This window comes from Centruroides vittatus, unplaced genomic scaffold (genome assembly GCF_030686945.1).
Source record: "Centruroides vittatus isolate TY-2023 unplaced genomic scaffold, ASM3068694v2 contig_1776, whole genome shotgun sequence".
NCBI lineage: Eukaryota > Metazoa > Arthropoda > Arachnida > Scorpiones > Buthidae > Centruroides > Centruroides vittatus.
Genome location: NW_027121087.1, coordinates 615113 through 641979, shown reverse-complemented (window position 1 = coordinate 641979; position 26867 = coordinate 615113). Strand labels below are relative to the sequence as shown.

Sequence of the window (26867 nt, the reverse complement as noted above, 5' to 3'; positions counted from 1 at the left end):
AAACAGATGAGACCTTTAAGTATCTCTCTTATCAATATTAATGAAAACTAAAGCTGATAAGGCGTCAAATTCCTGTACCTCTACAACTCCAGGGAAAAGAATATTATGCTATAAATTATATATTTTATGAAAATGAATTTTCTCATTCATTTACCGAAAAAAAGGTCTGAAGAAAACACGAATTAAATTCCTAATTATTCGTCAATTCGATATAAATTAATGAATAATCTGTAGTAGATAGTTAACAGATGTTGCTGTTCCTATATAACTGATAGGTTTCTACATGCAGTATAAGTTTCCTATAAGCATAATATATTTTTTAAATAATTATTTATCATTTTATACACCCGAAAGTCAGAAAGTAATCCTGTGATGTTGATCAAGTTTGTTATAAAAGTGTTTTAGCTTTGAATAAAGTAGATGATACATTACTACTTAACTTTGTCTGCTGTGTAAGATGGAAAAGAACTGTGAATTTTCTACAATAAATAAAATGTTCTCAAAGGTACAGTAAGTTATAATGTATAATATACATTTCTGATTACTTTCGCTCTTTTTTTAAAATTAAAGAATTATAACTCCTTGAAAGATTTTTATTTAAAATTTCGTAGTTAATTAAAGATAGGATTACTTCAGATGCGTTTTTATCTTTCAGATTTTATAACTTTGTCAATAAGTCTTTCGTGTGAGATGAAATGTTTATAATGATCTATACGTGTTTATATTAACTGTTTTTTTCATTTACTCTAGGTCAAATATTAATTCGTATGATGTTTATAATAGCCCTAGTGAATTTATGCCACGTTATCACCTTATTTTATTGCTTAATATAGATGTAAAAGTTTATTTTATCTTGCACAGACTTGAATATTGTTTAATTTAGAAGTTAAGAAACTTCTTATACAAGATATTTTCATTTTCTTACTTGTTTAAACATTTAAGTGTGCATATTAATTTATTCATTGATTAAGTAGTAATCTTTTGAAAAAGCTTTTTTACAGCAAATATAAAATAATTGAAAGAAATTATAAGCCTACTGTAAGAAGTGATATAAGACCTATAAATATTGTAAATATAAAAGTACACGACAGAATTATCTTTTATATTTTCAATAACTTGCAAATACGCATAATGATAAAACAGAACTATAAAAAAAATAATATAAAATATTAATTAAAATTTTATCTGTAAAATTTTTATGACAATTTATTTTTATTTATATTTACGTAGTAAAGACTTCGACTTTCCGTCTCAAAAGACTGGAATCGCTTTGACTTCTTGGTAGTTTATGAGGCCCGATTTTTCGGCTATTTTCTTAGTATTCTGTCTTACGATCGCTAGATCTAGAGTAGACTTTCGGGAGGGCACAGTATGAATTGTGTTGATCTCAACTTTCCCTCTACTTCACCCTAACAGTTTTTCCAGTCTCATGCTTTGATTGAGCTACTCAGCATGATGCCGGAATACACAGTGCATAATCTACATGCAAGATCGTATTCGTCTTGTTCTTTTCTACAGACTTGAAAGCAGACATTTTTAAAGCGAATGTCAATTTTTATTCTATATTTTCTATCATGACTAACGGTTTCATGACCGTTTAAAATGTAATGATTTTAAGGTAAAGGAAATAAATACCAGTAATTATCGAGTAACATAATTATTTAATTCTTCAATAAAATAATATAAAAGTTGATTAATAAAATATTTATAGAATATTAAATAACTATTCTTTACTGCGTTGTAGTTCAATTTGTATTTCATTTTTCGATTTTCTTGGTAAGATATGACGTGTATGGCTGCAATTAAAACAATAATATTGATTTGTTTTCAAAATATTCATTAATATTTTCCTTCAAAATTTTAAATTATCAATGAGTAAAGTCAGATTCTTAATTTACAAACCTTACTATAACTTCTCCTTGCGCCAATGTATCTGTTAATTCCGAATCTCTAGTTTCTGGTAAGAATAATACCAAAGCAGCTCCAATAAGAGATATAGAACCAAATAATCCTAACGGTAAAGCTCTATGCACATCATTTGCCTGAAAAATAGAAAAATAAATAAAACTATTTAATTTATTATTTTATTTATACAAATATACGAAAAGAAATTCTTATTACTTACCGCTTCTTTCATGAAGGGAGCAATTACAGCTCCTACTCTTCCCATCATGGAACACGATCCTAATCCCACATTACGAACGACAGTGGGGTAGATTTCCGAAGATAATAAATACATAGATGTGAAGGATACAGATAAGCTAAACTTAGAAATTACTGCCAAAGCAGTGATAGCAATAGGAATGTCTAAAATAATATTTAATTGTAAGACATAGATATAAAAATATGAAAGGTAATACGGATGAAAATAATATATAATACGCACCTTCGGGGATAGCAATAGCAATAAGGCATGTCAATCCAGTTACTAACATAGAAGCAATTTGAGTGTATCTTCTACCAATGAATCTCTGAATGAAAAAATAGAAGAATCCTGCCGGTATTTCTACTAAGGCAGAGAGAAAGAAGAACAACAAAATATTTACTCCAATATCATCAGCTGAGAAAGATAACCCATAATAGGCTAATACATTGGATATCCTACAAAAATTTAAAAATTTTAGTAACTTTCTAAGTTTTAAAAACATTTAGTAACGTTATATTAATACAGAATGTAAAATCTAGCCTAGGTATTAAAAATTATTTTTTATATAGTTTATAGAGATTTATAAAAAAAATTAAATACAATAGAAACATCGGAATTTAGTAATAAAAATACAAACGAATTAATAACAAATTTAAAGAAATTTAACATTCAGGATAATTATAAAATGTGTTCTCTGGTTATTAAAATACGTACTCCAGTATAACAATTGAAGATATAGAAGGAACGTTACAGTCTTTACATTATGAACAGTGCTTAATTGATTTATGTGTTCTAATAATTAAAAATAATTATTCTAAATATAATAGTAATTTTTATACTCAAAAATAAGTATACAATGGGCAGTTGCATAGTTCCAGATTGTCAGAATTGGTAATAAAATTAATAGATGATCAGATTAGTATGATAAAAGGCGTAGTATTCTTTAATAGGTATGTAGATGATTGTATTGTAATGATTGATAAAAAAAACAAATACAGTAGATTGATTAAAATTAAATAACAGTAAGTCAAAATGGTATATATTAATGGCTTTTAAGTGTTCACATCACAAACGGAAAAAGGGGAAGTCCCTTTTGGTATGAGTTTTTAACGATTTTACCGAATTGTAAAATTGTTATAAAATATTTTTATAAAATACTATATACACAAATAAATAAACTACACCTGACATTTCCGTCAAAAGCAAAATGTTAGTTACCGTCCCTAATTTTCTATATAATTTTCTTCGATTTATTCCATATAATTTAACGCGATCAAATTGAAAGAAGAATTTATAAATAAATATAGAAACAGGTTTGTTAAGATTATAATAAAAACTGTATAAAATATTAATGACACCTACCAAACTATGTACAAAATTAAAGTAAGTCTTCGTAAATTAGGACATTTCATTACGTCCAGAAATGTTACCTGTTTATTATCCTTCCCTTCACTCTCCTGAAATTAACAAAACATCTCAGAAATAAATTTGAAAAAGTTAATTTTAGTGTCATATTAAAAAAATAAGAAAAATTATACTAAGAAAATGAAATAAAGAAGAGTTGTTTGCTTATTAGAAAATGATAAAGGCCTTAATTACTTTCACAATTTTTTCAGATATAGATTTCAATTTTTCATTTAGATTTTCGATATTTCGCTTATTCGTTTTAATTGCTTTTTTAACAATTTTTTCCGCTTCATCAACTCTTCCTTGAGATAGAAGCCATCTTGGGGATTCTGGAGTGATCCTTTAAGAAGAAATTTAATAGTCATTCGTCTAAATTCAAACTATATTCAGAAATAATAATTGAAATACTTACCACCATACAGGGAGAATAATGATATATGGTAAAAACGATACCAATTCTTGATAAAACCAATCTCTGAAAAGCCAAACAAGACCCGGTAGAATCATTTGTCCGACTGCCCATCCTAATTTATCAAATAATCCAACGATAACTCTATATTCTTTACCAACAACTTCCATTACTGAATACAGGAGACGAAATTAATTCATAGTATTGCATATAAATATTTAAATTCTAGCGAATTATACTTACAGAGCACGTACACAATTAAAAATGTCGAGGCTCTTCCAAGTGCAAGAAAAAATCGACATATTGCAAATAACCAGAAATTTTGAGAAAATGTACATATCATACCAAAGACAGATGTCCATATTATACATAAATAAAGGACAGGTTTCCTTCCAAATCTGTTTATACATATATTATTACAATTTTTTAAAAATATATTAAGTAATAAAACTCAAAATGAATAACAAAACATACTTATCAGATAACTGCCCTGCAACAAACACAGTTACTAAAAATCCAAAAAAATAAAAGGATTGAGCTAAAGATGATAACCAAGATTTCTCACATACTAAATCCCACTGAAAAATATTCCCAATATTAAAAGCTAAATTAGTTACTAGCAGTAAATGTTTTTATATCAATATAATATTTATGTACGTACATTATCTCTAGGTGATTTAAAATACATTTATTTCTAAATATTATATATGATATGGTCACATTCATGTATGAAAAATCTTAAATTTCTTACTTTTTCGACTATGGTGGATCTGTAAAATGAATGATCGTAATCCCATGATTTGCACGGTATTCGAGTTCTATTTTCTTTCTCTATGGAACTATACATTTCACACTTGCTGTAAGATTGTTTATTGTTGCTTATATCTAGGGGAATGCTATAATTTTTCCATTCATCAGTCGACATATTAGAAAATTCCGGTGGTTTTGCACACCAATGATCGACATTCGGTGCCAAGAAAGCCATTCCTAAATTATACCACGCGGCAGGTATGTTTATGTATACAACAGATATCATCAGTATTAACTGCCATTTACCCCAATGTCCAATTACATTGGTTATATCTTCTGATTTTTCTTCTTTGTTATGACTAATAATTAATAATTGTATCATACTCAGTATTTAGAATTAAAAATAATTTATTGACATGCTTAAAAAGTTAATATTACTCACCTGAAAACGTTATCAGATGCAATATTCATTCTTGAATTCTGTAGCACGGGTGTATGAATAATTCGGATCAGTTATAGCTTATTTTACTTGCTAGATTAACTTAAATAACACATACAATTTATGACGATAACAGGACATATCTGTTAACTCTGACCTAATTTAATCTCAAGAAAACAGCATATTATCGTTTCAAACTTTTATACGAATCATCCAACGTATTAAGTATGTGAAATACAGAAAGATTTGATAAGATGTCTGACGATAATTATTAAATTAAGAAAAAAAATATATAAAATTTGAATTAATTGCCACATTTGTTTTATTACTCTTTTAGAGAATCTCTTTTCGCTTATGAAATTATTTAAACATTATTTTATTATGTTGACTATTATATAGTATTGTATAAGTGAATAATTATTATTAAATGGATAATGAATTAGATTTAATATAAATAACTGATTGTATATAAATGACAGATAATAATTTTATAATTTCCTTTATAGACAAGCGAAAATTATTATTTTATCATAGCGTAAAACTAATTTACGATAAATTCTCAACGATAAATATTGTAAAGAATTTATGTTCATTTTCCATTGTAAATTTTAATTTAATTGTAAAATGATATCTTTATTTGTATTTTTGCCATTGTACTTTATCTTTTATTTTGGTTTGTTATATGAGGGAGGCTTTTATTGTCCTACAGACATCACCTTGTAACAAATAAATCAATAAATTTTTGTTTTATTTTAATTATATAATATTTCGATGTAATATGCAGATTGCACGATTAGAAATAACTGATTTTTTCTTTGGAGTTCAAAGCCTTTGAACTGCAAGAATTGTTCTGTATGATTTTTGAATATTTTAGGAGTTAACTACAATTGGCAGATTCCAGATATTCTCTGATAATCACTTATTATTTTTTATTCTTAACTGACACCCTAACCACTCAGCCATCTGCCTTCAACTTTTTAGATAAAGACTTACGCCAGAAAAGACAGTCCACATAATGTGCATGTTTGAAAATCAATGCCCGTATGTAGTGATCATTTTATCCAAGATATTTTTTATTACAGGTAAATTAAACAATGAACATAGTTTAATGATGAAAACATAATATTTTCAGAGTTGTCGTTTTTAATGTTACAATGTGTTTGGTATAATTAGACAAAAATACTTTGCAAAGGAATCATTAAATCTGCCTGTAACCTTATTAATGGAAAAAGACGTAATCCTACTGCAGTAAAAGATGACAATTATAATACAAAATAGGGAAAGAGAATAGCGCGAAAATCTTTGGCTATTTATCTGATACCATCGCTCATACAATTACATGAATGATCGTTTCGTTTTATTTTAAAATTGTTATAAAGTTGTATATGTTATTATATAAGATTTAAATTATATCAATATAATCATTAAATTCCACAGAAATAATTCTTGAATCAGGAATTTAAATAAAGTTTATTCGATGCTATAAAAGTAGATATTACATTAATGTATACCATACCATCAGGTGGATATAGCTTAATTCCGATAAATAGTGGACAAAATAATTAAATATCGCTAATTTTAATTTTACAAAACTTGTATAATAGTTTCTGTGTGTATCTTCTGGTGTAGAGAAGACCTACGAATAAAAGTATTATTAGAATAATTTTATTTCAAGGTTTCATTTCCAATAATTCCAACAAGTTATTTTTTTCATTAAAATTACTAATACTACAAAATTAAAACTTATTGTGACCGAGAACGTCTTCCTTTTGTCATATTTGAGAATAAAAACATGTACAAAATGTTCTATTAAACCGAAAGTGGAGAGGGGCATTTCTTTATACAAACACGTAGGTTTCCTGCTGACATATTAACAACGTAATCAGAAAATTTGCAAAAGACATTAATGTAGAGTTAAGAAATTTTAAGATAAGTAAACCAAGAATTAAATTTTATTTAAAAATTATGAGTGAATTAGTTACATCATATGATTTTAGGAAAATTAATTTTCAGATGAGTTTCAGTTTCCTTCTAAATGAACCTGGAGAATAATCATTAAAATTTCAAAAAGTAATGACATTATAAAACGTATTTTCGAAGCTTTCTGCATTTTAAATTATAAAAACCAAGACGAAATGATAACACATTTTACTCAGCAACTTTATGAACTCAAACAGCAAATTAAGTCAGAATTAGAGACTATAAGTAGCAATAATCAAATTTTGAATAGTAAAACAAAACATAAGAAAGAGTAAAGAATTAAAACGTTTCAAATATTTAATTCATTTCTTTATAGTTCCAAATGAATAAAATGGAAACAATGGAACTTTGGAAACTTTATCCTAAACAATGTCTCCTTCAATGGACTTTGGAAAGAATAGGCGACCAATTAACTCAATTTAGACAGAAAAAATATATATAAAATCGCTAAATGTTGCGATTTTAAATAACAATCAAGCCGTAAGAACTCATTTATATATTAATTTTCATAAAATAAACCGATATATGATTTTAATTTGAAAATATTTCACTACTCAAGTTCAAATACTGTTTCTCTAATTGATTCTCTATCCAATCGCTTCAGCTTTTAAAAAATTCAATTCAAGCAAAATATTTTACCCGAAATCTTTCAAATTATTAAACATTATTTTACGATTTTCAGCACGATACAGACAATATCAATCACTAATATAAAGAATGCGGTGTACGGAGATAAAGACGAGTTACAAAGAGAACATAAAAATCTCATTTCGTCCTTTCCAGCATATCAATACTTTGTCAATAACCAAAAGAGATGTGATTAAATCAGTGCCAAAAGTGGCAATTTTAGGTCATAGTTTCATAGTAATGAACCTGATATTTGATATGTCTTATTATTGAATCTGTATAAATGCAGTGTTTTTGTTAAAAAAATAAAAAATACATATTATTTATTTATGAAGAAGAAGCTATATTCATATAGTAACAAGATTTAATATCAAACATCCGGATTTATAAAAGCTTCTTTTAGTCTAAAGTAGCGATAAGTATAAAAGTAATCAAAAATAATTTTTATTTTTATAAAATTTTCGTTGTTTCTGAATCTTTACTCTAATTGTAAATAGTGAAATATTAACAACAGACTATTACAACATGGAGATCACACTATAAAGCATTGCATCCCAAAGCATTTGTTATAAAACTGAACTGAATTCTTATCTCAATTAAGTTGTTTTTGGACAATAAACAAACTATTTTCTCTTACTTTATGCTTTATAGTAAAACAATTATTAGTATCTCTGTCTTTTTAAAATGCGTGACTTATTTTCTCATAATGAACAGACATAATATTGTATTTATATATACAATAAAACCTGTCTAAAACGGAACCTGAATACAACGGAAACTGCCTAAAGTGAAAAAATTCGGCACCCTGCGATTCCGGTTTATACACGCTATACTGTACAGTATAATAATAACAACAATAATTCATTTTTTAAATAACTAATAATAAAAAATTTAATTAATTCTTCTAAAGATATAAAAAACTCACTATTAAATTATATATTCGAGATTAAATAGCCAATTCTTTATTCTGTTTTAGTTCCACGTGTATTTTATTTTTTGATTTTCTTGATAAAATATTAGTTGTATGGCTGAAATTAAAGATAATCAGATTGATTGTGTTTTCAAATTTTTAAATTATCAACAAGTAAGGAAAGATTCTTAATTTTATTATGTTACAGACCTTCCTACAACTTCTCCTTGTGCCAACGTATCTGTTAATTCTGAATCTTTAACTTCTGGCAAAAATAATACCAACGCAGCTCCAAGAAGAGCTATTGAACCAAATAATCCTAATGGAAAAGCTCTGTGCACACGGTTTGCCTGAAAAAATAGTAAACATACTATATAAATTTAATTAGTTTATTTATATAAATGCATACTTATACAGTATACAGGAATATTTATAGAAATAAATTAAGTTATATTGTATATACTTACCCCTTCTTTCATGAAGGGAGCAATTACATTTCCTAATCTTCCCATCATTGAACACGCTCCTAATCCTACGTTACGAACGACAGTGGGGTAGATTTCCGAAGATAACAAATACACATTCATCACTGATAAAGCGAGGCTAAACTTCGAAATTATTGCCAAAGCAATAACAGCAGAGGAAATGCCTAAAAACAATATTTAATTGTGAGTTATAGATTTAAAAATCTCAAAATGTATGTGTCTACAAGTACAGTACTTACTTTCGGGGACAGCAATAGCAATGAGACACGCTAACCCACTTATTATCATAAAAATAATTTGTATAGGTCTTCTACCAATGTATTTTTGAAGGAAAAAACAAACGAATCCTGCAGGTATTTCTACAAAAGCAGCGAAGAAGAAGAACCAAAAAATATTTACTCCAATATCATCAGCTGTGAAAGATAATCCATAATAAGCTACCATAATCGAAAACCTGGAAGATAAGCGAATGTTTAAAAATTATTAAGATTTTACTCGCTTCCTAAATTACAAAGAAAAGAAAAAAAATCAGTGTATGAATAATAAATTTTTATTATTGTTTAAATTTTTCTAACAAATTTTTGAGTACTTTCTGAAAATTTATGTTAGAAAGTAGGCTCGAAGTACACTGAAAATATTTGGGCGATCTGCCAAGGGGGAATGACTACAAGAAACTGTTATTATGAGAAACAGGCCCATAATTAGGTGTTGCACACGTGAAGAAAACCCGGAAAATTCTACACGGCCAGCCTATTGGCAGGAGCAAACTCACGATCAACTAAGTATCAGTGTTTAAATTGTGATTACAATTTAAAAAATATAGAATAGAAAACAGGATCTCAGTGGAGATCAAAAATATGATGAAAGTATCTGCAGTTTATCATCAAAAATACAGTATATAAATCACAATAACTGACTTACTACTATAATCGGTAACAAATATAATTTCAAATTGGAAAGGAAAATAAAAGAAATTATTTACTGTGACACATTCACAATACCGGACTGTAATTTTTAATTTATTTAATTTAAATTATATGTTATTCACTACAAATTAGTAGTGTCTTGCCCCTGTACATCACACTTTCCCTGTTAGCAATAGAGTCGTGCAGGTCATCTATCTAACTGCTTTCAGGGGAAAGATTTGTATTGAAATAACGTGATTTCCGGTTTGCATCGGAAGTTCGTATATAGTTAATCTAGGCCTCCTACCGCTAAGCTTTCCATTCATATCTGATCTCGGCTTTTATCTACCTAACTCTGATAAAGGAAGAACAGAGAAAAGACAATGGGAATTTATAGGTCTACGATTTTTTCAAATTGCATCTCAACGATACATACCAAATTATAAACAGTATTAAAGTAAACCTTCTTAAATTCGGACATTTCATTATATCAAAAAATGTTACGCGCTTGTTATCCTTTCCTTCGCTCTCCTAAAATAAATAAATAAAATCGTTTAAAAATAAATTAAAAATAATTAAATAAAGGGGAAAAAAATTGTTGCACGTCAGAAACTAATTTAATTACTTTTATAATTCTTTCACTTATCGACTTTAATTTTGGAGTCAAATTTTCAACGTTTCGTTTATTCACTTTAATTGCTTTCCTAATTATTATTTCAGCTTCTTCAACTCTGTCTTGAGAAAGAAGCCATCTTGGAGATTCTGGTGTGATCCTGTGTCCAAGAACATAAACGTTTTTTTTTTTTCTGATATTAAAATTCTTAAGCTGGATATCCACATGAACGATTTTCCCGCGATATGCCAGCACATTATCACGTCATTTCCGTTTGATTCTCACAGACAATATCCATTCGAACTTCGTTGGCAGAAACAAATGAGAACAAATAAAAAGTGGATAACGATCTTAGTGAAATCATTCTTTGTAAAAAAATGAATGTAAAATAAAATAAAACATCGATTTATTATTATTTTTATCATTTTTCTTCTCTTTTTGAAAAATTTCTCGAAAATAGCAAGCTTTTATTAACTTCTCTGTTGGCGTATACATCCATCGAGCTATTTGTTTAGAAAATGACGTCTCATTAGTTTCTCATTGGCGCAATTCAAATGCTCAAGTTTGTACGTCACTCGGAAACATTCAAACTGTACGGCGTCATCACTCGTGCGGATACCCAGCTTTACAAAAATAGTAATAAAAATAGTTACCACCACAATGGAAGAATAACGATAAAAGTTAATACAGTTATCAATTCCAGATAAAACCAATCCCTCAAAAGCCAAACCAGCCCCGGAAGCATCATTTGTCCTATTCCCCATCCTATTTTATCACACAATCCTACGATGACTCTGTATTCTTTTCCAACAACTTCCAGTACTGTATATTAAATAAATTAATTAAAGAAAATATTATATGTAAATATTATAATTTTAGAAAAAAATATATATATACTTACAAAGGACATATATGATTAAAAATGAAGATCCTCTTCCAATTGCAAGAATAAATCTACATGCTGCAAATAACCAGAAATTTTCAGAAAATGTAGATATCAAGCCGAAGACAGATGTCCATGTCATACATAAATAAAGAATGGGTTTTCTCCCAAATCTGTTTATAGAAAATATTATTCTAAATATTAAAATAATTCTATCAAATTTAATCTGTTTAATATAAAATTCAGAAACTTACTTGTCTGATAACTGCCCTCCAAGAGGAACACTTATTAAAAATCCCAAAAAATAAAGGGATTGAGCTAAAGATGGTAACCAAGACTTATCGCATACTAAATTCCACTGAAAGTTAAAATATTTGCTAATATATTGATAATGTATATTTTTCTCTAATATGAAATAGATGAATTTAATATATATAATTATATTAATATATTAAAATCTTAAATTTCTTACCTTTTCGAGTATTGTGGATCTGTAAAATGAATGATCGTAATCCCACGATTTGCACGGTATTCGAGTTCTATTTTCTTTTTCTATAGAACTATACATTTCACACTTGCTGTAAGATTGTTTATTTTTGTTTATTTCTATAGGAATGCTATCGTTTTTCCATTCATCCATCGACATATTAGAAAATTTCGATGGTTTTGCACACCAATAATCGATATTCGGTGCCAAGAAAGGCATTCCGTAATTGTACCATGCGGCAGGAAAATTTATGTATATAATAGAAATCATCATTACTATCTGCCATTTACCCCAATGTCCAATTATATCGGTGACATCTTCTGATTTTTCTTGTTTATTGTTACTGTATTAATAATATATATATTAATAATTTTAAATTATGGCTGAATTCACAAACGTGACGTTACTAAAATAACGACGATATTTTGTCGTTGTAAGATATAAGTATGTTTGAATTCATGTAACATGTTAATCTGCATTGTTATTTTACAATAGAAGAGGTGTCGTTATTCAAGATGGCGGAATAAACTTTATTTTCGAAGTTGACCGTGTGCTATCATTTGCGCCGTTTTATAGAGTTTAACCATAGATGATATCATTGTTTTTTAAACTTATTTGTTATAATCATGCTCTAATTTCAAAAAATTACTGCCGGTACGAATATACGGTGACTGAACATATACAGCTTTTTTTAAATTGAGCCTTAGATCCCTTTGATAATTCTTTTGTTTAGCTGTTGGTATGAAGTTAAGTAGCCAACTGAATTTTACTCTTCATACAAAACGTTATCTCATTGTTATCAGTAGGATACTCTCATTTTGTCAGTCGTATATACGACAGTCGTTAAACTGTTATTAACGACACTTTCGTGAATCCAGCCTTTAGCCAGTATTTAAAATTTAATAAACTTATTTTAATAAATTATTATTTTTATAGAGTGTATATTTAAAAAGATAATATTCACTTACTTGTAAACTTTATCAGATGAAATAGCCATTTCTGAATTTCTGTTGCACAGATGTATACGTAAATCAAATCAGTTAAAATATGATTTATTAAACTTGGTAGATGAACCTAAATAAGGCATTTGATTTTTGACAAAGGTAAAACATATCTGTTTATTAATATATTCTCAAATAACATATTGTTTCTCACACACAATGAAGTGTAATATAGCGATCACTTGGCTTCCCTTCATCTTTATTTTAGTGTCAACTAAAATAAAGATGAAGGGAAGCCAAGTGATCGCTGAATTACACTGCATTGTGTGTGAGAAACAACAATAGAAATACGACACGGTTAAGTTATCAAAACGTATTATTATTAAATGATTCATTGACAAACATATTAGTAACGAACAATCCTCGGCTTGCGAGGTTCTAATTTGTGGTCGCATATCTATGACACACCGGTCGAAAATTAGAGAAACTAATAATTAATCCTATAAAAATTATTTTGTAATGAGATCTCACAACAGATGACACCACACATGTAAGTTATGAGTGCCGGAAAAGTAGTACAAAGTCCTTGCCAGCTTTTACTTTCCCGGCTTTTTTTTTCTGATGATTGTAGTACTGTGGAGTGGGCCTATTTCTGCTCTGAGAGCCCTAACAGGCCCAGGGATGTTATATATGATATCATGTAATGTTTACTAGTCCTATGTAAGGCTCTTAATGTCACTTTGTGAAGGGTTTATAAATTACGTGTTTTATGTAGTCTGTAAACTTTATTGTGTGTTATTTATAATGTGAATGCTTTTACACCCGCTATTCCTATTGTACTAAGAAGAAAATAAGAGTGATAGGAAAGTCAAGTGTTAGTCAGAAGTTAGTCTGACCTAACCAAATTTTTGGATTTTCCAGTTCTGCCGAGGAAATGAAGAAGCAGCAATGAAGAATCCACTGACAAAAAGCTTCAGCAAATTTAGAATAGTAATTTAGTGAGGGACTGGTGTTGCTATAAACAAAGCTAGTAAATTGCCTACCGTAAGGACTTAAGGGAAACTGGCCCCTATTTAGGAGAATGTAGAACCGGTAAAACTCCACATGAATTAATTACTTATTTCTATTATTACTTTCTCGGCTGTTATACACGACATAGGGAAAATATGGTAATCGGTTTAAAAATGATCTCCAAGAATTTTACATTTTTTGGAAGCTCAGGACACCTTGAAACGTCGAGAAATGCAAAAAATCTGGGTTTTTCTGTATGTATGGATATTTGTGTGTGTGGCACGATTTTGTTCACCTTCTTTGAAGCTTAATAACTCCTGTGCTTTTAATCAAAGATTTCTAAAGTTTTGCAGGGAAATTTGTTCATTAGAGAAATTAATGGTATTAAATATTGGTGATTAAAGATCGAGGGGTGGGGTGATAAAGAGGATCGTGTGTATCTCCAGTACGGCCAGATTTTACTCATTATTAGCATTTACAGCTTTTTGTAAAACCAATCCCTACCTTCAAAATGAAGATTTTTGCCATTTTATTATAGTTAAAAATATTAAATGATTTTAAAATAAAATATAACCGATTGAGCCACCAAATATTGCCGGGAAAGCTAAACAACACGTTGCTAAATTTTTCTTACGGAATTGTGTATCTTGTAAAATATTTAAAATATCTTTTTTTATGTTGTTTATTTTATACTATTACGTAAATGAAAAATGACTATCAAATCAATAATAAAGTTATACAGTATCAGATCCAGAAGAATCCAAAAAAGAGAGGCTAATTCATAAATTACAAATATTTGAATAATTAATATATACTCTATCTTTTATGTATTGCGAATGATCTGATAAACGGTATTTGTCATCATAAATGTTTTTATTTATTTACTTAATTATTTTGTATCAATGGAGATGGCTTCAGCCCTGTTGCCTCCTTGGAAATGTCCCTGCAGTTATATGAATAACTCACCGTATGTATCCTATATGGAAAGTATTATTTTATAAAAGTTAATATGAATTTTATACAGAATAAAAATAAAACATGATTTTTTTGTAACACAATTAGAAATCTATATCAATATTTTATCAATTTTAATAAGCAATTATCTAGGAAATATGATAGTCCTTTTAAAATTCATTGTGAAACTACAAATTCCAGAACGAGACTAGGCATAATGTTATAGATTCAGGGGAACCCAGAAATATTTGAATTAGGGGATCCCAAGCACAGTCTTGTCTTCAAAGATTTTTCTTCAGAGGAATCCCCAGTATTCTCTTCGTTTCTAACACTATCTCTGACAGGTTAAGTAAGTAAGTTAAAAAGTAAAATAGAACCGCATTATAATGGAATATGGAGCCATTATTATCGTCAGGAATAGAAATCATTTCCATCCCAAACAACTATAAACACGAAAGTAATTAAGAAAATATATACTTACAGAATATATTAAGATTATGACGAATTTTTAACTCAAAATGTGCCTTAAGTTTTTGAAATCGTAGACTAAAATCTCCGAAGAGAAAAAGAAGTAATGCAAGTACTATTGGTTTGCTGGAATGTATGGTCTGTTATGTATTATGTCTGACATTTTCCGATGTTTATTCTTATATAGGCCTACGTTACGGTAAAAGTGATTAATCCGGTAATTTATACATAATCGCCGGCTATTATGCATAATCACCAACGATCTCGATACATGTGATAAATTTCTTTCGTATATTGAAAAGTAATCGCATTTACCAGTGATTACACACACTCTCCAGTTTGTAGTGGTAAATATAATAAATCATAATTAATCAAATTTATCGGACGTTATGCATAATCGCCAGTCTAAGATGATAAATTTGATGCCAAGTGTTTTTCATTGATATGCAGTCTTAGTCCAAGATGTAAGTTCATACTTGTATATCAAGGCCAGTTAACAAAGTTTGTTCGGTTTCGTCCCTGAAAAACTAAACGTGCAGAGAAAGTGGCCCGTGTGTTAATAGATACTTTTACAATTTTCGGGGTTCCTAGCGTGTTACAAAGTGACAATAGTCGTGAATTTTATAACCAAGTTATAGAAGAAGCGTGTGCAATGTGGACTGAGCTGAAAATCGACACGGTAAATCAAGACATAGTCAGTCTGTAGGTTAGTTTGAACGTGCACACCAGGTCGTTGAGAACATACCAAGCTCTTGTATAGTAAGCAATCAAACCCAACACCGAACGAGGGATTGCAATTTGTGCAGTTAATGAAGAATAAATTATATTATCAAGGCATTAAGTGTAGTCCTTATGAAGTCATGTTTGGTTCACTTTTAAAAATTGGTCTGAAAACATCCCTTCCTAATTATGTTGTATCAGATGTTTTCACCAAAAAGGGGCTACAAGAAATAATTAATTACTAAATCAAAATCAAAGCAGAAGAACCAAATGAAAATCTTTCAGAAAAAAGTGTTGAAGATGAACATCCATCACTCAACCAACCCGATGGCACTATCCCCGATTCCTAAAGTACAGTCTAGTATGGGAGTGATCAGTCTTTCGACAATCAAGAAACGAGCATTAGTGATTATGCATAATTACAAAAGGAATTATCACTATTACCATAACACACACACACATATATATTATACTTATAGACTAAAATAAATGTAGACTATATAAAAAAGTCACACAATAGAAAAAATTTGCCGAAGATTTACCGCAGTTCTATAAGAATTATAAGTAATAGAAATTATTTCTCATATATTTAAATAAAATTACTGTGCCGATTAGAATGGTGATAAGTTATTTTTCCGAATTCTTTTGAAATTGCATTTGAATATTACTCATATTTCGTGTTAGGTAGAAATTAAGTTGCGACACGAAAGGAATAGGAAAACTGATGAGTCAATTTTGTGTAAAATACGAAATTTGTTATTTTGCATTCTTGCGATATTATTATATTTGATCATTAAAGAACTGAACATGTTTATCGTCTTCTAACAGAAAATACAAAAATAAACAACATCGTTCTACGTTTAAATTATTATCTGTGAATTTTATACTTTTATACTTCTGTAAATTAATTACAGTACCGAACAATACACACTAACTTGTAAGAAACAATAAATATACTCCACACTTTAATAAATTGACAGAAAAGCAATGAGCCACAACTGTAATTAAATGCATGAAAGATATTTAATTTTCTTTTACTTTTTACTATTTGTCTTGCAGACACTAAGAGGGCCTTTTAGTCATACTTATCGTGGGTTCGGCCAGATAATGTGGATAGATGGTGAGGAACAGACCCGACAGATCGCGGTTTGTCCCTCATCCAGGTTCGGTTTCCGGTTTACAAGTGATATAATAAATAAATAAATAAATATAATTGATTTTCTTTTTGCTGCTTTTTTATTTTTTTTGATTCCGTAATCAAACAAGTACTCATGCAAAACCTTTTTCTCTCATCATAACAATGATAAATCATTATTTTAAGTGTTTAAATAATTTACATTTAGCTATCATAATTATATTTCGACATATTTTGAGATTATATGATGTTTATAAACATTTTGAAATATTATAATAAAAAGTACATTTATGCTTTTTTAAATCAGAGCCGAATTTATGGAGATCGAGGCCCTAAGCTCTCGGTGTTTCAGAGGTCCCATATTCTGCCAAGTTAAAATTTTAAAAATAAATTTTAAATTGAAATGAGAAATTTATTATTTTATTTCTATAATAAGCAGGTTTTGTTTAACAATATCGACAATTTAAAAATTTTTTGTTTATTAATAATTAAATTTCATTATTTCAAATTTAAAAAAGTGAATTCCCTAGCAAAAAACTTAAAGCAAGTTTCCAATTAATGTAAGCAGTCAAACTGAGCTACAGTTTAAAATCCAAATGAAACAAATGAACAATTGGTCTCGAGAGAATAAGGCCCCAATAAAACGCGAGGCCCTAGCTTAGCATATGAAGAAATCCGGGCCTGGGTTAAATATAATTTTAATCTTTGATTTCTATTCAATAGTATGTGTAGAGTTACTAATAGTATTTATAGTTTGTTCACTACCGGTATAAGCTGTTCGAAACGTTACCCAAATAAAACGAAAACATGCCATACCGGTAAGAGTATTCGATACTGTGCGATTCCGTTATATACAGGTTTAACTGTAGATTTAATTTTGTATTTTATGAACTATTTGATCTATATAATCATTAAACCTTTGTAAAAATCATTACCATATATATTTATATAATAATTAAATGGTGATAATATGTTTATGATAGTCGAAGACAGTCGTATTTCGTAGATGTGTACAGAAAAGCAGAATATACGGTATTTGATATTAAATGATTTACAAAGTACAGTACTAGCAATCTATATAAATAAAAATGTAAATGTTCGTTTGTTCAAAATCTTAAATCTCCGAAAGTTCTTCACCGATTGCTTTGAAATTTTGACACAAAGTTGCATTCGAATAAGCGCGTGTTTTTATATACCTACTATTATATAGATGTCACACGAAAGAGGAGGAGAGAGACAGGATTAAGGCTTACCGTGAATAACTCGGCTTCTATTATACTATTTTAGATGCGGTTTTTTATTTTTAACTGCGTTTTAGTAGGGTACCACGTGGGGATGAAAGAAGTGTATTCCTTAACAATGGAAGTGTTAACAATTGAAGTATTAAGAATGGAAGTGTTAAGAGAAAGCGACGCGCAAGATTTACAGGTGCAGATGCGGTTTTTTTTGCGTTTTTGCGGGAAAACAAACATATTTTTAGACCCATCTAAAAATTCTCTAATTAGTCTAGAAACAGGGGGACCCAATTCTTGCATTCTGTAAACACGGGTAAGATTGGCTGTAGCCAAAAAGAAAAGGATGTTCGATTATGAAGGCAGCGATCAACCTATACAGTCTCCCAAAAGCCGGTATGAAACAGATTTTTTTAACACCATGATCGATTCTATAATAAGCAATATGGATTCGAGATTTATGTCTTTAAATCAACATTTTAAAAATTTTAGTTTTCTCTGTGATCTAAGCAAGGTAAAAAATATTCCAAAAGAACAAATATTAAAAACTGTCAAGATGTACACTCAGTCCTGCGAGTGGGTGAGAGCAGTGACTTCCAACCTTACGAATTATATGAAGAATTCCAAAATTGAACGACAATGTAAATATTTTGGTAAATTTCTTTCAAGTTATTTTCTGTTACGTATTGGAGAAGCTGTTTCACATCTTTAATGGAGTTGGGTAAATTTGGGAGCATTGTTTGTAATTCATATAATTCGTAAGGTTGCAAGTCACTGCTCTCACCCACTCGCAGGACTGAGTGTACATCTTGACAGTTTTTTAATATTTGCTCTTTTGGAATATTTTTTACCTCGCTTAGATCACAGAGAAAACCAAAATTTTTAAAATGTTGATTTAAAGATATAAATCTCGAATCCATATTGCTTATTATAGAATCGATCATGGTGTTAAAAAAATCTGTTTCATACCGGCTTTTGGGAGACTGTATAGGTTGATCGCTGCCTTCATAATCGAACATCCTTTTCTTTTTGGCTACCTTTTCATTTTTAGTCTTTTGGCAGTACATAACTGCTATTTTCAATAAATTGACGAGCGTCAGACGAGCATTTTTCGAATCCAGTTTGTCGATATTCTTTGATCCAGTCACAAAATGTACGCAAATGTTCAAGAGCAATGCTTAAATGGACTTGTACAGATTGCCATAATTTGTTTATGATATTAACACGCGATAATATCTCATACCATACAGGCAATGATATGATAAATTCTAAACTGAGCATTTCGTTTAAAACCGAATCACAAACACTGAGTGTGTCTGATTGTTCCGTTTAATTCTTTAAGCTTTCGATCATTCAACATCATCATCAAATTGCAATAATACGGCCTTCACTGCCTTGATTCTGCTTTTCCACCTTGCGTCTGATAAAGACATTACTATGATGTCTTTATCAGCTTTAATTTGCCTTTGATTAATTCCCAGCGTTTGCTGGAACTTGAAAATAGCAAATAAATTTTCTGAATAAAACCAAAAATTGTTTTTGCTGCCACAGAAGAATTAGCTGCGTCTATCAACAGCAGATTGCAGCTGTGACAACCGCAAGGTGTAAAAAATGCCCTGGGATTAATATTTAATATTCGAGTTTTAACTCCACTATTTACGCCTACCATATTTGCACCATTGTCGTATCCTTGGCCATGGCAGTTTTGAATAGTTGAGCCATTTTTTTTCTAGCTCTCCCAGTATTGCATTAGTTAAATACTTTGCAGTCATCTCAGTGACAGCAAGAAATCCGATAAAGTTTTCTTCTGTTGTGCCGGTTGATATATTACAGAACGACCGACCGAACGAACTTAAATTGTCGATCCGGAAGTCTGCAGAATATAGTGCATCCAAGGTATATATATCAACTCGCGGTTTCTTGTAAACTCTTTCTCTCTCTCTCTCTCTCTCTCTCTCGACCGTTATTCGATAGAATAGAGCTATGTATTCCTTTTTGTTAAATTAAATCGGTTATTTTAGTTGTTAACCTTGTGTCCGAGTGACTCTCTCAACCCTCCTCCATTTCGAATCCGCCTTCCGCGCGCGTGACCGCTCGCGCAAATTCCGAATTTGCGGCCATCAAGGTTTCTGTGTCTATTCTAAAAGACACAGTGGTGTCAGTCCTGACAAGGCGCTAAAGTGGTGCCGACCCTCTGGTCACATTGTAAAACCTACTAAACACGTCCACAATGAATTTATAAGAAATGGACTCAAGTAATGTAACGTAATGAATGACAATCGAATTAATATAATATACTTCTTTCACTATATATGCGTAATAAAAAAAAAACTTGTAAAGGAAAAGTCGGATTTTAGCACAGCAAAGTTTTGGAAATTACACTTTACTGCAATTGTATTTAACTAAACAAATAAATAAATGTTCTTATGAGTGGTGACTCTTGAATTTAGAAAACAAACATGTTAATTTAATTACATATAAGAAGCACTTTTGTAATTAACAGTTTGTTTATTTTCACACATGACACACGAACTGGATATTTTGTTCGTTAAATCGAGGTTTTACTGTTTATAACTATGGTTAATTCTGAAATTAAGTTGATTTAAGTTTAAATAATTTAGAAAATATAGAACCTACTTACTTTCTGATGATTAGCACTTCAATTTTTTAATTAAACAATGAATGAAACATACTAAAACATAAGTTGTTATAATCTAGTACTTTATAGGTATTTAAACTACTAGACGTCGAGTATAACGTAGAAGATTAATAATAAGAAACACGCTGATGTTTCATGCATTCATTATATCGAATGACGTAACAAATGCAGGTGTACAACTTCTACAATTATTTTACCGATTCTTTTAATTTCGTAAATTATATTAAAAGTGTATTTAAACATTTTATTTATGTGAAATAATCAATTGAAAGAGTTATCAGTCCATAGTCTTACAAAATGAAACAGTATAATAGAGTTATTTAGTGACGTTTTTCGAATTCAAAACTATAAAAATAATATTATTGGCGGATGCGCAGTTTATTAAGAAATTAAAGACTTTCAAAGCAATATTTCTAAACATGACAAATGTAAAAATTTATACGAAGCTAATTTGCATGCTTCACTTGATCCCTTTATATTTATTTTTCATTACGTAGAAATGAAAATACATTTTTTACCCTTTCCGGCTGTTACATATTACAAAGAGAGAGAGAGAGAGAGAGTATGGCGATTGGTCAAAAAATAACCCCTCAAGATTTTTGGGGCGAATAACCCTAAAAATCTTGAGAGGTTATTACTGACGTCAATGAATATATATGTAATTACTGCATATAAAATTAATTAATTTTAATTTTTCAATTGTTGTGAATGTGATTATTTCGAATTAAAAACATAAAACAGTACATTTTTATTATTACTTTCGGTAATAAAAATACAAACAATTTAAATTTATATCTATAAGAGAACATAAAATGACAATATACAGTTTAAATGATTATTACCTCATTACTGTTTTTTTTTAAAAAAAACAATATCCCGTTTTAATTATTCTTCAATATTTCTTCATCAAAGCTTTTAAGCATGTAAGATGCTTTCTTTAATTCGTCCATAAAGATATTTTTCGTAACGAGCGCTTTCTCCATCCATTTATCGGCCGTTTCCTTTAATAAATCTTTAAATTCTTCAGCTGCTTTGTTAAATTTTTTGAATCTTTCGTGTCCAGTTTTAGTAACTGCTTCAGTCATAGATTTAAAAAATTCCAGCATTTTTTCTTGATGTATTTCAATTTTTCCATGTTTTCTGCTCGAATGAATTTCTTTCCCTTCAAAACTCTTTGCAACACTCTTCCAAATGATTAGTTGAATAATTAATAAAGCCAGCCAAATTTTATAACGTGTAAAATTAAACATATTATATCTGTATACGAAGAAGAGGTATTAAATGTTTGAGGTTGAGGTTTTAATAATCAACTGGCCACAATGATATGAGCTTTGGAATTTAATTCTGAAAATAATGTATTTTTAAATAATTATTCTAATTCTTTATCTCATTTAAAATTAAATATTATAATAATTACACGAATTATATTGATTAAATACTTACTCACACTTGTACGGATGGAATCTTTGCAGTAAATGTGTCAAGTAAAGTGTTCAACGCAGTTGTAGAGGAAAGAGGAAATATTGTATTAACAGCTTTTGAAAATTGGTTCTAAGTGAATCAATTTTAATGATTGTAATTGACGTATTAAGATTTTTTCTCTCTAGAGGTGCAAAATACCGGACGGATATTATTGATATAAATTACAGTTATATTACTTTATTAAATGAGAACCATGCAGCTTAAATAACAAATATGTTGTATATATACTTTAATACATTCATTTAAAGTGAAATAATTTATATCTGCTTTATAAACTTTAAAAGTTTAAAATTGTGTATATAAATCTTTAATTAAATGTCGGGAAATTTCATGACACTGGTTTATTAGAGATTAGAAAAATTCCATTGCACAGTCAGCATCACCATGTACTTTTATTTACTTAATATAAATAGTCCCACAAACATCGTATATGCACTTATGCTTGGAATTGAATCTCCACCTGTGGTTGTTTCTTTATAAATACGTACAAATTTTATAGCACTGAAGAGGGGTTGAGAGTTCACGTCGACCCGAAATGCATATGTAGAATATGGAGTTGAATAAATTATACGTTTTAACCTTGGATATTGTATTTGCTGAACGAAATACTATACTTAAAAATATGGAATTATTTAATTAAAATACGTAAGAATACAGCAAATCTATAATTAAGAAATAGAAGAAGAGGTTTCGCTCTGAAAGTACTGAGATCTAGGTTATATAGTTAGTATGTTTTATTAGTCCAATACACCCATACCTCGCTATACGGCCGCTCTTTATACGGCATTTCGCTATAACGGCCCTCTTCAATTAAGGCACGTTTTCGATTTACGGCCTAAAATGTTTCGCTATAACGGCAAAAAAACTTTTTTTCGATGTCGATATATCTACATGTTGCCAATCTTGCGCAAGCGCAATCTCGATGCACACTCTTTGCTATTTCCTCTTGTTTACGAGCCTTATTCAGTGTGTGCTCATAAAGCGGCTGGTTTAGACTTGTCTGTGAGTGTTTTATATACATATTTATTACTGATTGTTACACATTAACTGGAAAAATTGGAAACAATTAGGGACATTTTTGGTACGTAAGTACTGTACATATGTATGTAAGTACAAATTAAAAATTTTTAATCTAGCACATGATCTCGGCTTTGAAGGTTTGAACGAACGTGATGTGCTTGATCTACTTGAAGCTGATAGGGAACCCCTTTCATATGAGGAACTCATTCAGTTGCAAGCAGAACCGGCATTTGATGAAGAGACAGAGCCTGTTGTATCCAAACAGCTAACATCAAAAAATTTGTCGAAAGCTTTTTCCAGTTTCGAACAAGGAATAAACATCCTCCTTGAAAACGATCCTGACGTCGAACGTAGCGCTAAAGTTTCTCGAGGAATTAATTCAGCCATTAGCTGTTATAAATCACTGAAGAACGAAATAGACAAGAAGGCAAGACAAACAACGTTGGACAATTTTTGTAAGCCAGGCCCATCCTTACCAGCGAAAAATGATGACGACAGTGATCTGCAGGTTACCATTTCTTCATCGTCTTCAGATTAAAGCCATTTTTAAAAAAAATATGTATGTAAACATACACATATTTTATGTAACATGAAGTTGTTTCATTTTTGTTTATAGATTATTGTTGGTTTTTGGAGTCTGTTATTATTTTATGTACAAATGTATGTACTTGTTATGTATGTATTTTTGATTTAAATGAAATAAAAAGATAAAATGCATTTTGAATGATAAACCATGTTATATATTTAACAAATTTGGAACCGATCCCATTGAATTTGTATGAATTTGTATTAGAATAATTGATTCCTTATACGGCTTTTCGCTTTGCGGCCAAGTTTCGTGGAACGTATCTAGGCCGTAAAGCGAGGTATGGGTGTAGTGGTTGGCCTTTTGGTGCTCTCTGAACGGTAAAGCCTAAAACCAAAAATAAAAAATGTCCCATGGTGGCTCGTAATATTAAACAGTCACTGTGGCAGGACTTATATCTTTACGTGTTTTAAGATATCTGTATGAAACTTTATTCTGTGAAAAGTCCTAACTTTATACTTACCTATTATCATAAGGTGCGTTACAAAAGTTTAGGTCCACTTCTTTCAGTTAAGCAAACACAACACGAACACATCTAAAGAAACCAACACATACATTTATTTGTGAAGGTAGCAGAAACATGTAAAAATAACATGACATCATTAAACTAGCATATTATTAGAGGACTGTAAATAAATAAATACACAAAGTGAGATAATCTGTGTTGCAAAAATGTAGATCCACCGTTTAAAATTACATATTATCGTTCCAGAAACTCCTCTTTTTGCACCCCAATGTCAAAAATATGCTGTCTAAGTCGCTGGAGCTCATCCTGACTTATCTCGTCCCATACAGAGGTGATGGCTGTCTGCAGTTCTGCAACAGTTGAAAACTGACGTTTATTAGCATACACCTTCCTAACGAGAATTCTCCAGAGATTCTCCATGGGGGTTAAGGTCAGGGGAATTACTAGGCCACTCCATTACATGCACACCATTGTCTAAGAACCACTCCCATGTAGTGTGTGCTACATGAATTAGTGCGTTGTCCTGATGGAACATCCAGAATGGTCCTCCAACCCTCTCTCCAAATGCCATGAGGTGCATATCCAACAGTTCCTGGTAGCCTCTGGCCTTCATACGCCCACTTGGAAATGCGATGTTAGTCTTCCCGTTGTATCCGAATCTGGCCTAGACCATTATTGATCCTCCTCCTATTTGGCGTATGGAAAAAAATCTTCTTGTCCTCTCTGATGTCATGCTAGTAGTAACACCAGCCATCAGGACCATCTAAATTAAATTTTTTTTTTTGGTCGCTGAATACCACTCGTCTCCATTCTGTATTCCAATTTGAATGTTCTCTTGCCCATTTTACCTTTGCTGTCTTATGGTCTGATGTTAATCTGGGCTGACGTTTCTTCTTTTTGTACAGCAGTCGTCCGTTGAGTCTTACAGTTCTTGATAGGGTTGACATGAATGTTAACCATTGGATCACGTGTCAACTGTCCGAGTGATGATCCCGATTGTTTTAGGATGTTTACGACCCGTCGAAGATGACATTCACTGAGTGCTGAGTCCTGAACAGGGTTTTGGTTGTATTCCTCTTGGTTACGTACATAATTGTTCACCACGTTATGTGACCGATTAATTCGTTTTGCTATTGCCCTGTTGAACAGCTCTTGCTGCTTTAATGTATCAATCTTACCTCTCCACAGGCGGATAACACTTTGCCATGGCCCTTGTTTCCATAAAACGTTATATCAAGCAAATCACAGAACTCAAAGTTGCAGCAGTATGACAATTTCACTCTTAACACGTATGAAATAGTTTATAACGTTTAACTTGCAGGTTCATATCATTATTTCTCCTGGGGATGTGGTGGAACTAAAGTTTTGCAACACATGGATTAGCTCACTTTGTATGTTTATGCATTTACAGTCATCTAATAATATGCTAGTTTAATGATATCATATTATTTTTACATGTTTCTGCTACCTACACAAATAAATGTATGTGTTGGTTTCTTTAGATGTGTTTGTGTTACAGTACTTATACAGTACCTTATACAGTACTATTAATTTAAACAACAGAACACATGCTGACCATACTCAGCTATAAGGAAAGAACACCGAAGTCAGCCACCAGGCTACACATGGACACAAGAAAAGTTTGTCATTTGGTCCAAAATAATATATCTTAATCTACCCAAAATATCATTAAAACAATTATTTTTCTATATATACTTACTTCGTATGTTACTAATATGGTTATATTTCTATGTGAGATTTAAATTAGTAAACTTACAGTTTGCATGTTACCTATTAGATGGCACTAAGAAAGACGAAGCACGGCATTAAGAAGGTCCACCCGGTGGACCACATCCGTTTGAAAAACGTCGGGATGCTTATAGCTAGTAGGACCTACAAATGAATAATGGGATAAGAAGCTTCCAGCTAATCTGCATACAAGTAGAGAAAGAGGCGGTAGATGGCAGAGAAAAGGCATCTATTTGCAGAGAGAAAGGTTTGAGACAGTGAAGTGAAAACAAAGATAAAATATGAAAATAAAGTTAAATAAAAAGGAAGCTAATGAGATATTAAAATATTTTAAGACAGCTCTACAAAGAGGAAAAAGGGAGAACCTGTCATCCACCAACAGGGGCGCTTATACATTGGAGCA

At 30.3% G+C, this 26867-nt stretch overlaps 1 protein-coding gene and 1 long non-coding RNA gene across 2 annotated transcripts; one reads left to right on the top strand and one right to left on the bottom strand.

Annotated features, from left to right (window-relative positions):
• Nucleotides 1–1660: 1660 nt before the first annotated feature.
• LOC136969323 (uncharacterized) lies at nucleotides 1661–21245 on the bottom strand. The gene is made up of 21 exons (XM_067263452.1): nucleotides 21144–21245; nucleotides 13010–13115; nucleotides 12027–12384; nucleotides 11809–11912; nucleotides 11573–11727; nucleotides 11325–11493; nucleotides 10684–10831; nucleotides 10495–10589; nucleotides 9393–9607; nucleotides 9136–9317; nucleotides 8879–9018; nucleotides 4714–5071; nucleotides 4437–4540; nucleotides 4206–4360; nucleotides 3966–4134; nucleotides 3746–3893; nucleotides 3509–3603; nucleotides 2387–2601; nucleotides 2126–2307; nucleotides 1903–2042; nucleotides 1661–1796 (listed from the first exon to the last, which is right to left on the bottom strand). The coding sequence occupies exons 2-21, from the start codon at nucleotides 13036–13038 to the stop codon at nucleotides 1724–1726; spliced, it is 3234 nt and encodes a 1077-aa protein (XP_067119553.1). The 5' UTR covers nucleotides 13039–13115; nucleotides 21144–21245; the 3' UTR covers nucleotides 1661–1723.
• Nucleotides 21246–23386: 2141 nt separating this feature from the next.
• On the top strand, nucleotides 23387–24380 carry LOC136969340 (uncharacterized). The gene is made up of 2 exons (XR_010879806.1): nucleotides 23387–23678; nucleotides 24073–24380. It is a non-coding gene; the product is annotated as an uncharacterized lncRNA (long non-coding RNA).
• The last annotated feature ends 2487 nt before the right edge of the window (nucleotides 24381–26867 follow it).

Bases quoted from the DNA above. Each gene is read 5' to 3' on its own strand.
- LOC136969323 (XM_067263452.1), bottom strand. From the start codon at position 13,038: ATGGCTATTTCATCTGATAAAGTTTACAA. The intron at 10,832-11,324 runs GTAACTATTTTT...TCTTGGACACAG, and splicing joins GTTATTCTTCCATTGTGGTG to GATCACACCAGAATCTCCAA. The intron at 5,072-8,878 runs GTCTGTAACATA...ATTAATTATTAG, and splicing joins CAAGGAGAAGTTGTAGGAAG to TCATAACAAAGAAGAAAAAT.